This window comes from Kwoniella pini, chromosome 3, assembly GCF_000512605.2.
Source record: "Kwoniella pini CBS 10737 chromosome 3, complete sequence".
Lineage (NCBI taxonomy): Eukaryota > Fungi > Basidiomycota > Tremellomycetes > Tremellales > Cryptococcaceae > Kwoniella > Kwoniella pini.
In genome coordinates, this window is record NC_091718.1 from 963,505 (window position 1) to 976,249 (window position 12,745).

The following is a 12,745-nucleotide window of genomic DNA, read 5'->3' on the forward strand; positions in this document are numbered from 1 at the left end:
TTTACTCGAGAAGAAGGCTTCGGAAATTGCCCTCTTATCGTGTGATTATCTGATTGTATTGAAAGGAATGAAAAATTACTAATGTAGATGGTTGATACGGATGATTGTAACTTCAAGTCACGCTTAGTATGGGCAACTGACCTTCCTATCCTACTAGGAGCTTGGGTTTATATATGACTTGTATACCAATAAAAGGGGTCTATATATATATATATATGAGTAATTACTTTGCGTACTTTTGAGTTGACCAGATGACGCTTGGACCACCTTGAATCTCGTTATCATACATAAGCGGAAATGATACAAACTTATTCAAGAGTCCCGCTTAAACCATCACCGAGCACCGGTTCAAGCGATCGTGCTTAGCCTACATCTTCCACTACTACTGAGACGCATTATCTATCATACAGATATCATTTAAATAGATAGTAAACTGAACGATCACGCCAATATACATCATAACACAAGCATAAAGGATAAACTACGTCAAGATGTCATCCAATCCAATAGATGAAGATGGCTTTCATTCTATAGCATGGGATGACGCTCCTCCTCGAACAGGTTTCTCACCATCTTCACCATTTGGCGAAGAAGATGGAGAAGGATTCGAGACTATATCATCAACTTCCGCAGCGCACGATGAATCCATTGCAGCTGCATCCACTTCGACAGCCACACCTTCAACAGCTGGTCTGGGAGCTAGGAGAGAGAGACAGGAATTAGCCGAGGCTGATCTGGAGGAATGGAATGGAAGATGGATGAGTATCGAAGTACGAGAACCCATAAAAGAGCATGAAGGTAGTAAAGACATGTATGTTTCGTATGCTGTCAAGACTCAGGTATGTAGCTTAACTTTGATCGGTCGTCATAAATCATCAACATGATATAACTGACAATTGACCTCTTGGCTCTTCAATCGATATAGACCAATTTGCCTACTTTCCCTCGGTCCGTAGCTGTGGTGCGAAGACGATTTCAGGATTTCGTATTCCTTCGAGAACACCTGGTCAAGAGCTTCCCGGCTTGCGTAGTACCACCTATTCCTGACAAACATCGTCTAGGTGAGCAATTCTTGTCGATGTTGTCAACAGGAGCTGAAGCTGACGTACCGCATAGAATATATCAAGGGCGATCGGTTTGGACCTGAATTTATCGAGAGAAGACGTTTAGAGTGAGTGTACCCCTACCATTGTATTGGCATTTTATACTGTATCCTGTCTACCCCACACTCCTCATCGCCCTCTCGCGGATTAATCCGGTTCTCTTTACGTCGTCGCTGATATAATCACGACATACAGCTTGCAACGATTCGCAGACAGGATAGCGCGACACCCAACATTGCAACGCAGTCAACTGGTCAATGATTTCCTGCAGAGCTCAGAATGGGTAAGGCCTGATTTCATGCATTAATCATCTCCATCTTAGTGTAGAGCTGATGTTCCGTTCTCTATGTTCAAAAGACCGTAGCAAAACATCATCACATATCTCACCCTCCACCAGATTCCCATTCTTCGTTGATGGACTCACTATCTGATACTTTCATCAATGCATTTTCGAAAGTACGCAAACCTGATGGAAGGTTTGTAGAGATGGCAGAAGAACTAGAGAGATTTGAAGAAGGGTTGACATCCGTAGAACGATTAGTTGGTAGAGGAAAAGGAAGAGTTGACGGTATGTTACTTTGTTGGAATGTACATTGGTCCAAATTATGTTGAAAGCTTACCAAATTGTTGTCTTGGCGGATGACAGATCTTTCAACTGATTATCAAGATATGGCTGCTGCTTATCAAGGTTTAGGATATCTTGAATCAGGTATAACGGAACCTTTGAATAGGTTTGCTGAGAAAATGTTAGATTTCTCTGCGTTATTAAAGCATATGGTAAGTCGAATTTCAACTTTTAAGCAGAGATGCTGAACCCTAATCTTTTCGGAATTCTGTCAGAATCAGTCAACAGTTGAACGTTTCTTAATTCAATCACATTCTTTATTAGCATACACTGCTTCACATCGAAATGTTATTAAATTAAGAGATCAAAAACAATTAGATTTTGAAGAATTGTCAGCTTATTTATCAGCAATTGTTTCAGAACGTGATAGATTAGCAGCTTTAAATTCTGGACATTCAGCTGCACCTGTTGGATTAAGTACTTATTTACGTGATCAAGTTGATAAATTAAGAGGAACAGATGATATACATACAAGAAGAGAAAGAATACGTAAAATGGATGGAAAAATTAATGAGGTAAGTCCTTTTTTTTTTTCTGCAAAGTCTTTAAAAGTCAGATAGGAGAAATTAATTTCAACTTTTCGATAAATTTTAAAAGTTACAAGAAGCAGTTACAAATGCACATGAAACTTCTACTGAATTTTCAGATGAAGTTTTAAAAGAACATTTAATTTTTGAACTTTCAAAAAAAGAAGAAATGAAAGAAATTCTTCAAATTTATTCAGATGGTCAAGTTGAAATGCTTCAAAGAGCAATGGATGATTGGGATAAAGTAAGTTTTCGCTTTATCAAGCAATTTTTTTTTTTGATATTTCTTATTTTTAAGAATTAATAATTAATAATTGATTTTTTTTTTCAATTATATAGATTATTCCACTTTTACAAAGAATACGTGTTGATGTTTGATTGTTTTGAAGATATGATTGATTTGAATTATATAGGACTTTTTTATTATATTGTTGTATATACATTTAAAAATTTATGCAAATTACATTGTACTTTTATGAGACTATACGATTCTTTCTGTCTTGCCGATCTTAGCTCGATTTGTGATTAGATCGAATGTCATCAGGTATCCAGAGATTTACTACAGAAATGAAGATGCAAGAATATAACATATTATTCAACAATGCATGAAAAGGCATATACAACAAATAACTATTATTCATAAATCATAATTTAGTTTTTATCAATGTCCATTTTTGATTTTGGATTTTGAGCATGTGAATAATCCATCACCTGATCTTTGTTACTCAATCGGTATTTAGACTACGATAGAAGGAGTATTTGAATTTTCTCCTCCAAATGAAATTCCATTTCCATTTTCATTTCCATTCAAAGTTAAATTTTCATCTAAATGGTTATGTTCATTTCCATTTCCATTTCCATTTCCATTTGTTTGAACCATTTGTGGAAGTTTTGAAATTACAAATTGTTTGATTTGAGGTAAAACATCATTTAATAAATCAACAACTTTGGCTTTTTCTATAAAATTTGATAAAATCATTAGTTTTCAATAAATTCTCTTAATTCTTTAATGTGAAAAAAAAAAATGAAAAAAAAAAACAAACCAGATGTAAATATTTGTCCACCTAATCTTTTTTGAATTCTTTCTTCTTCCAATACAGGATGTGTAGAAGGTACGTATATCCTATTTGCCTTTGAAATAATAACAAATGGAAAAATCAGTTTTTTTTTTTTCTTTACTGGCAATTTTGAGCTGACTTACCTTTCTAAACCATATTCTTCTAGAATCATTATTAGGATCTGGTCTGACTAAAGAATGTAATCCAGCAACTTGAATAACTGCTTTCACTTTTTTCTCTACTTCTCTATGGTTTACTAAATCCATTATCGTTTGACATCCAGTACCGTGTCCTATCAAAATAACATTCTCCGCTTCTGATAATCTATAATGGTATTATTAGTTAGCCTGCGAGTATGTATCTAGTACAGGAGAGATTAGATTTACTCGATATAATTATCCCATACATAACGTATCAATTGAGATTCCATAGCTGGCCCAGATTTTGATACCATCTTAGGTCCGTCCTGAATAACATACATCAGCTTATGCCTATATCATGACCACAAAACGTGACTCACTGAAGCGAAGTTTGTGGGTAATTGTTTTAATACGTTGATATCTATCAAATCATACCCTTCACCTTTGACCCAATTGACTATATCGTCACTTGTATTTATCTGAACCACAAAACATCAGTAAAATCGGCAGGCATTCTCAAAAGATTACGACGCACCAGATAACTATTGGCCAAATGAACATTCGTACTAGCGACACCATCCGTTTCTACTCTCAAATTACCGCTATATACACTCGACGATCAATTACGGATCCTGGAAACTACGCAGACCAACTCACAAATCATGTACAAATACCACTAAAACTCCTTTCGATGCAACTTCATATACACCATCGCTACACATGACTTGTCCTCCGAAAGCAGTCTCTAATTCCGGACTAGCCAGTGGTATTTGGAATAATTGATGTTTTTCGTACATATGCCATGATCGATGTAACTTCAGTAAATCGGGTATACTGATTACGGGAGATGATCCATCTTCTAGAGCAGTGACTAGGATAGGCAAATGTCAGGCCAAGCGGAAAGTTAACATTACAATAAACGTTAAACTTACTTTCAGGCGGTTCACAAGATTTGACGTCTATACTCTTCCAATATTTCGATTGTACCTTTGCACATTGATATATTACCTCTGTAGCTACTTCTGAAGCTTGATGAGCTTCAAGTTCTGCCGGAGTTTCACCAAGGAGGACTTGTGCTACGGCTAATGCTGAATCTGAGATTGCTTTAAGGTTATATCCACCCTAGATAGCAAAGTCAGTTTGACCGGCGAAAGACGGATGAATAAGCTTACTTCTAGCGCTACCACCAATTTTCCTCCTGCTAGAGCACTTAACATATGTGTCATGTGACCGTACGCCGCAGGTGTGACGTGACATTCTCCTAATCTATCTCCATCTGCAGCATCGAATCCGGCAGATACTGTGAGTATGTTAGCACAGAACATACGTAGTAGCGAGGAAGGGATGCTTACTTATAACAAGGTCGGGAGCAAACTCATATGCTATAGGCATAACTATACGTTGGAACGCATATATGTAATCTGCATCACCAAAACCAGGTCCAGGCCAAGGTATATTGACGGACCTGTATCATAAACTCATATCAGCAGCTAGTCAGATAACCTATTAGACTGGATAACACTTACTTGCCCTCACCAGCGCCTGAGCCTACCATATCCAAAGCACCAAAATCACTTGTAGGGTAGAATTTACCTCCATCATGTCGATGTAAAGATATATAAAGTACATCAGGATCATCCCAGAAAGCTCTTTGTGTTCCATTTCCATGATGAACATCCCTACCTCGCATACAAACATAAGTTACCGGTCTAATTATCAATATGAACAGAAACGAAATCGGACTTACCAATCTAAAATCAATACTTTCTTTGCGAGACCTTTCCTTTGAACTTCTCTAGCAGCAACAGCGACATTATTAAAGAAGCAAAAACCCATATGTTCATCCGGTTCTGCATGATGTCCAGGTGGTCGAACTATAGCAAATGCATTACGCACTTCTTGTTTACAAACCGATACACAAGCTTGAATAACACCTCCACATGATAATCTAGCACAATGTGCTGTTTCTCTACAAACATATAAAGATAATTGTTCGTAATACTGTTTCGATTGTTGTATGTATTCATCGGTTAAATCTACACGTAATAACATAAATCACCATACGTCTCGGACCATTTAAAATATTTTCGAAAATATAAAAGTCAAAAACTTACTTTCTGTACCTTGGACTTTATTCCATAAATCTTCTCCATGAATTAACATGACTTGTTCCATAACGACTTGACCAAATTCTAATTTTAACATTCTTTTTATTAAACCTTGTTCTGCTAATCTTGCGAAAATTCTTTTAATTCTCATTGGTTCTTCTGGATGTCCAGGTCCATTATCAATTACATTTTCTGAAGTTGGTATATAACCTTCTTGACAATGTAACATCATCATAGGATCATAAACATATCCTGTTCTATATATTTTTGGTCTATCAATTATTCTATTTTCAGCAGGAGAAGGAGTAATTTCATAAGCTGAATTACCAAATAATGTAGATGGATTACCAGTCATTGGTAATGGTGTAAAGTTGTTTGTATTTGAAATTTCAGCTTCAGCTTCAGCTTCGGCTTCGGGAATTTGAATTTCATGGTTCCCATTTGTAAGGATAGCAGGTGATATAGTTTGAGGTAAATTTGATTCTTCAATTGATATAGAAGTCGTTTCAATAGTTGTTGTGGTTGTTTTTTCTACTATAATGCCTATTTGATCTGAATTTCCTTCTACAGTTTGATCTTGATTTTCCGTTGTGGGATCGATTTCCATAGGTTGTTCTTCTTCTCGAGATTGTTCTACCTCTACCTCAGGTATAGGTTCAGGTATTGACGAGATATTTTTGGTGAATGATATATCTTCATCTGCTTGACGTGAAGTAGGTGAAGTGTCCACTTCCATGTAGCTCGGGTCAGACATGATGACTATTCCCATCAAGCAGGATGAGCTAAGATTCAAAGTGAGGGTCGGATGATAGCAGAGATTGAATATGACATACAAGCGTGTTTCAGAAGTTGTAAATATCCCGCCTACAGTATGAAAGGACGCCAAAAAGGAAAAGGAAAGATATTCGAATGAGACGTAAATCTTCGTGTACTTAGAGTGTTAGCGACGGCGATAGTATGGCTTTTGTCGAAAGGGTTATGTCGAATATCTTCGACTTAGATCCCCAGCTTTAGGAGTGAGCCTTCACCTGATGTTGATGCGACAATTAAACGGAATCCAGTTATGAACATTACAAGAATAATCGGTAATTACTCGTAAACTTAAGTTCGGAAGAATACGAGTATGTTTTCAGGAAAGTGTATTTAGGTTAACCGATAATATGCGGTTGCTCGTAGCAATGGTGGCAGATCAATTGCTCTCAATTTGATGTCTCTGTATGTCACTCGTGCATATGACAATTTACAGCTGCTCGCAAAGAGAAATGAAGCACAGGTTATCTGCTAATGCATGAAGTATACCTGGAAGGACAAGCGTATAAAAGTAGAAGATCGAAAACGAAATTAAACAAAATAACAGAAAAATAAACTGTTGACACAGATAATTAGAAAATAGGTATTAATAAATCAAAGTCAAAGCAGTTCTACAAAGAAAACAGCGAATTATCAAATGAGTCAAAAGATCGACCAGAGAATTTCACCTCAAGCGGACATTTAAGCCTTCTTGGCGGGAGCAGCCTTCTTCTTAGGAGCAGCAGCTTTCTTGGGAGCAGCTTTGGCACCGGCAGCAGCTTTAGCTGAAAGAGAAGAACCGTATATCAGCCAGTGTCAAAACACGATCTGGTTTTGTCCAATTAACTTACCGGCAGGGGCTTTCTTGGGAGCAGCGGTCTTTTTGGCAGCTGGTTTCTTAGCGGCGGCGGCAGTGGTCTTCTTAGCGGCAGCGGGTTTAGCAGCAGTAGCGGCCTTCTTAGGAGCAGCTGGCTTTTTGGCGGCGGCAGGAGCAGCCTTTTTAGGAGCGGCAGCCTTCTTCTTGGGAGCGACGTTCTCTTTACCGGCAGCCTTAACCTGATTGACGATAAGCTGTATTTCCGTGGCATGATAAGTATAGTAGCTTACCTTAGGGGCGAGCTTAACTCGACCGGAGATACCATTAGGAAGAATGAGTTCCTTCTTCTCCTCACCCTTCTTGATGGCAGAGGAAAGGTTGTTGGTGTTGGAGGCTGAGCTCATGTCGATCTTGTAGGTATCAGCCAAGTATCTGAAAACAAAGCTTCATCAGCATGGGGAGTTCTAATATGAGGGAAAATAGCGGAAAATGTGCTTACTTCTTAATGGCAGGTCTGGAAACACCTTTTCGAGCATCATCTGGGTGAGCTTTGACAGCTTCCTATAGATGGAACCAGAGAGGTCAGCCTAATACTCCATCTGAATACACCGATTGGAAAGAGTGCGAAAAGTTTCCGAAAGAGGCAATTCGAGAAAAGGTGATGCTACTCGAAATGGACTACGCATGGGATCAAGCTGAGCGGGTGTGTTGTAGAGATGTGGTGATTGCAACGTCGTGCGAGATTTGAAGGTGTCAGAATAAATTTGGGTTGAGATACGGGCGAAGACAGAAATGGGTGACGGATGGTTGAGTCACGCGCGTATGTGAAAGAAGAAAGAAGGGGGCTTGCGCCTGCAGTTAATCGTAGCTCTCGACAGATTCGCCGTAGAGCTTTGAGACTTTGCAGAGAGGATACAGAGTTGGGGGGAGATGAAGAGAGAAAGCTTTGGATGCAAGGAGGCCAGAAGACTGTAAAACGGTCGGAAAGTCGAGATACGTTTATCCCCTTCTTTCACCCCGCTGTTGATGATGCAACTTCTTGAGAACTCCGCTGTAAAAGCGTCGATTCGCATGCTAGAGTCCTTAGACTTTGCATGAAGTCCTTCAGGTGTGTTATCGAGCAGTCGTAAAGATCTTGAGGTCCCCTCTTTGCCCAGAGCGGTACAATAAGGTTGACCAAGAAAAAGGTGTGGAGAGGAAAATCGAGATCTCGACGAATGAGGGAGAGCTGAACTCACTTGAATCATAGCCAAGAAGGTAGGGTGAGTAGGAGCCTTTTTGGGGGCAGCAGCTTTCTTAGTAGCAGTAGTAGGAGCCATTGTGGTTGATTTGTTTAATTGTTGTTGGGTTTAGTGGCAAGAAGCTGTTCGAGGGCAAACAATGATATCGATAACAACGATAAATTTGATGGGAAGAACGGGACTGTTAGCTTATTCGTCTTGTTCGTATGTTCGTTGATGATCAGATATGTATGAAAGATGGATTTGATCAACTAACCTTGAAGATCCGAATATGTTTATGGATGAGTTGTAAATTGAAAGTATGGGGGGGAGAAATAGTTGTTTTGAAGAAGTAAGGGGGGTGTAAGTATATGTGAGGAACTTGGCGCGCGAATTCCAAAGGTCATTTTCAGCATTTCGTCAATCGATACAAACAACCCTTTTATTCCCATCGCCTATATCTCACGCAGTTTTCCATTAATCTCGTCTGTGGAAATGCCATCGCATGCATAGGACCAGCTTCTACCTCATGGTAGTCTTGATTTACCAGAATGCATAGCAAGAAGGATAAGTAAAAGCAGGATCAAGAAAAAGTCACGTGATCGCGATCATGTCGTTCTGGATTCAAAACGCCGCGAGTAGATTCGTAACCCCGAGATATGATGGAGCTGTTTCCTCTGCAATGCATTGCTTTGTCGAAGATCTCATATGGTTCAAAAGATTGTCCAGGATAAGTTCAACGAGACTCCGTTAACTGAGCCAGAGATCTTTCGGAACCTAGCAAATTTCTGGTAATGACAAACGAAATACCATTATATGTAATTTGGAATTCAGTCATTTGACCTTGCTAATATATGATACGGTATCACTTTTCAAGCTGACACTTCGATGCATTGACTTTGTTTTTTCTGTAGATGATGTTGATCATATCTTCGGAGGCGAGTCCGACTATAAAATTTGCTATCGAATCTGAATGCATCGATATCGCTGTCTATCTCATGGCACGGCATCCGTCTTACAGTGGCAAGTGGGGTAGATGGAATGATAGTGACTGTGCACAAGTCTTACACAAGCTATCCACAACAGATTGGGCATATATCGCGTTCAGGAACCTCATGACAGTATCCCCAGCAAAAAGCAGGCCGATAACTATGATGACTGCCCAGGAATATATCAATAATCATAAGTCATAGCTTAGAGGTGAGTTGTTGGAAGCCTTGATCCTATTATACCTCGCAACAAATGGATTTATGCATTGACATGTCATATATTTCACTCGAGATCTGATATGGATGCAGCGTTTGCAGTATCTCTGTACGATTTGACTCCTCTAGAGATTCTGTATCACCTACAATGATTCATTGAAAGCTTCCAAACCACCCGAATGGACATGATGTGGACGCCTAAGATTTGTTTACAAATTACTATCTCAGGGCATATTGTTTGTTTTCGTCAACAGAGTTGATCAGGCACCATCATCCCCTTCTTTTACGCGGTATGTCGGTTCAGAGAAAAATGATGACGGTGGAACCTTTCTTTAAGTTACGATAACTACCCTTCCCGCGTATCACTATTATCATATCTCGGTGATATCAATGTGGCAGTTCGAGACCAAGTCTAGCAGATCGATTGTCGTATTTAAATCATATGAGCCTCTCACATATGAGGTTGACTATTTTAATTATTTCTTACTTCCCTTTAACAGAGTTCGATGTATGCGTGGGAAAGTTAAGGTGTACAGAATTTTGAAATCTGTTGATTGTCTAGAGCCGGAATGATCTATATTGATATCAGTGTCTTCTGTTATACAACCCAACAGAGTATACGAAATCATTCAGTATGGCCAAAGGCAACAAAATAAATAAGGGGAAAGCTCCGGAAAACGATGCTAGCAAAAAACGAAAGAGAGCGGATAAGTCTTCAACAGAACAAATTGAGAAGAAAGAGAATTCATCGTTATTTGGCAATGTGCAAGATTCCGAGTTAGATGATATTTTTGCCAAGAGCGTAAGTGTATTAAAATTCAGGAAGGCTCTTGAAAAGCTCGTTGGTCTGACATGTGGCCTTTTTCTCATAGAGCACATTCGCAGCATCCTCAGCACCCGTAGCTAGTAGCTCAAAACTTGTCGCTCAACCTGAATCAATAGAACCTGTTAACAAGAAAAGCAAGAAACCGGATACGCCCGAACTTGAGGATGGTTCGGAAGTCGAAGAGGACGAGGAAGCTGCTGAATCCGGCGATTCTGATAAGGAACTTGAGCCTGAGGAAGACGTAGCAGATGACGCGGAAGATGACGAGGACGACGAGGAATCAGAACCTGGCAGCGATGATATGGTTCACGAGAGCATGAAGGTCAAAGCTGACAAGAAAGAAAAGAAGGCAAAAACTCTTGGAAAATATACACCTCCTGGAGAAACTTCTGTAGATAAAGATAGGAGGACGATTTTCGTTGGTAATTTACCTTTAGAATGTGCTCAACAGAAAGTAAGTTTATCAGTTCCGCATGATGATTTTAGACCTGCTAACCATTTAAATAAGTCCGCATTACATCAATTGCAACAACATCTCCTCTCATCTGTGCCATCCGCTAAAATCGAATCAGTCCGATTCCGTTCGGTTCCTTTCGCAGCTCCAACAGCAGCTCTTCCTACCGATGATATAGAAAAAGATGCTACTCAACGAGTGAAAAGGGAGAAAGAACGTGCGGCAGCTTGGAGAGCTCAAAACGAAGGTGTAGAACTACCAACGAAGAAGTCTAGAGGTGGGGATGAGGAGCCTGAACAGGGGAAGATTTTCTTAGATTCCAAAGGCAAAAGGAAGGTAGCGTTCATCAAGAAAGACGTAAGTCGTCTGTCCTTCAATCTGTCAAATTAACCCTAGGCTCACAAATGGGCATGCAGTTCCACTCTGAACTTGCATCATGTAATGCATACGTCGTCTTTGCCCATCCCCATCCTGATAGATCTGCAAATGTAGCTCCCATACTTGACCCTTTCGAAGCCGCTTCTACCGTCCTTGCTGCAAACGCCAGTACATTCATGGGCCGAACCATCAGAGTAGATTCGCTTCGGCTTCCATCCGCGGTAGCGCTCAAATCAGCGGGCAATGCTCTAGCTAAGCGAGATGCTTGGCTGCCCAGTGGTACGGATCCCAAGAAGAGTCTGTTCGTTGGTGGGCTGGATTATGCTTCAAAGGAGGAAGACATTAGAGTGTTCTTCGAAGAGCTTGTTAAAGCTGAGAGAGGAGGAGCTGAGGATAAATGGGTGACGGGCGTTAGGATAGTTAGAGATAAAGAGACTCAGTTAGGTAAGGGCTTTGGATATGTCCACTTCAGTGTGAGTCAGCTGCAGAGGAAAAGCTAAGTGCATGGGAAGCTAATTTGACTTTTGTTGTAAATCATAGGATCGAGAAAGTGTAGATGAGATATTAGCTTTGGATTCAAAGAAAATCAAATTTGCTAAACGATACTTACGTGTTCAACCTTGCAAAACACTTCCATCTACCAAAACATTGAATAACACAATAAAATCAATCGCCTCAAAAGCCATCTCTGCCAATGGAAAGACAGATAAAGATAAGAAAATTAAAGCCAAACCATATGTTTCTTCTGGACCTATACCTAAAGGTAATCCGAAATTAGGAGAGAAGATCAAGGATTTATCCAAAGAAGAGAGAAAGGTATTTAAGAGCAGTGATGCCGATAGACAAGCTAGAAGATTAGCTAAAAAGAAGGCTAAACACTCTTTGGAAAAGAATGAGAAGGGTGCAGTTAAGTTGAATTTGACCAAGAATGAGAGGGAAAGAACAAAAGGTGCTAAACCGAAAGCTAAAAAGGGTAAAAAGAGAGCTCCTTCTGCTATTGCCAAGATGAAAGGATCTCGGGCTTAGTAAGTCTCGACACCCTGGCGGTATCAATGTATATGCAGGTCTATCTATTTTCCATATATCTTTGATATATGGAAGAATTCTGAAATATGATGCGTGTTCGTGGCGGATCTATTTGATACAGCAAGTACAGCATAAGAATCTTATTAGCCTTGTTTGGGGACTGACCTATGCCTTTCTCTGTTCCATATGCGAGACAAGTGGTGATAAATCGTTAGGCAGAGAGAACAGTATAGGATTTCCGGGGTTTACAGTGGATATGGTTCTCTATGACGTTTTCTGGAACAGTCGGAAGCGTTCCTCATATTTTTCCTCCTGATTGACAACATTATGTTCTGTGGTTTCAACGCAAAAAACTACTATACTAATCATTCTTGCCGTCCTGTCAGGCCTCTAGAGTGCGATGTAATTTTGGGTTATCAATAAAGACTGTTGGAATTGTTACCGACAAGATCCCAAAGATAGCATTAAT

General features: G+C 39.7%; 4 protein-coding genes across 4 annotated transcripts; 2 read left to right on the top strand and 2 right to left on the bottom strand.

Annotated features, from left to right (window-relative positions):
• Positions 1 to 491: 491 nt before the first annotated feature.
• I206_102557 (sorting nexin-4) lies at positions 492 to 2,633 on the top strand (the record flags this gene model as incomplete). The annotated part of the gene is made up of 9 exons (XM_019154666.1): positions 492 to 839; positions 926 to 1,061; positions 1,117 to 1,171; positions 1,299 to 1,386; positions 1,461 to 1,671; positions 1,750 to 1,880; positions 1,944 to 2,243; positions 2,326 to 2,499; positions 2,595 to 2,633. 9 exons carry the CDS (start codon positions 492 to 494, stop codon positions 2,631 to 2,633), a joined length of 1,482 nt encoding a protein of 493 aa, XP_019012069.1.
• A 358-nt stretch (positions 2,634 to 2,991) lies between these two features.
• On the bottom strand, positions 2,992 to 6,315 carry I206_102558 (uncharacterized protein; the record flags this gene model as incomplete). The annotated part of the gene is made up of 13 exons (XM_019154667.1): positions 2,992 to 3,212; positions 3,299 to 3,386; positions 3,457 to 3,637; positions 3,700 to 3,779; positions 3,834 to 3,932; positions 3,989 to 4,055; positions 4,111 to 4,324; positions 4,386 to 4,575; positions 4,626 to 4,753; positions 4,806 to 4,918; positions 4,980 to 5,132; positions 5,201 to 5,489; positions 5,568 to 6,315. 13 exons carry the CDS (start codon positions 6,313 to 6,315, stop codon positions 2,992 to 2,994), a joined length of 2,571 nt encoding a protein of 856 aa, XP_019012070.1.
• A 737-nt stretch (positions 6,316 to 7,052) lies between these two features.
• I206_102559 (uncharacterized protein) lies at positions 7,053 to 8,486 on the bottom strand (the record flags this gene model as incomplete). Its single annotated transcript, XM_019154668.1, has 5 exons — positions 7,053 to 7,135; positions 7,202 to 7,406; positions 7,458 to 7,599; positions 7,667 to 7,728; positions 8,406 to 8,486. 5 exons carry the CDS (start codon positions 8,484 to 8,486, stop codon positions 7,053 to 7,055), a joined length of 573 nt encoding a protein of 190 aa, XP_019012071.1.
• Positions 8,487 to 10,226: 1,740 nt separating this feature from the next.
• On the top strand, positions 10,227 to 12,276 carry I206_102560 (uncharacterized protein; the record flags this gene model as incomplete). The annotated part of the gene is made up of 5 exons (XM_019154669.1): positions 10,227 to 10,394; positions 10,465 to 10,872; positions 10,927 to 11,229; positions 11,289 to 11,723; positions 11,791 to 12,276. 5 exons carry the CDS (start codon positions 10,227 to 10,229, stop codon positions 12,274 to 12,276), a joined length of 1,800 nt encoding a protein of 599 aa, XP_019012072.1.
• Between the last annotated feature and the right edge of the window lie 469 nt (positions 12,277 to 12,745).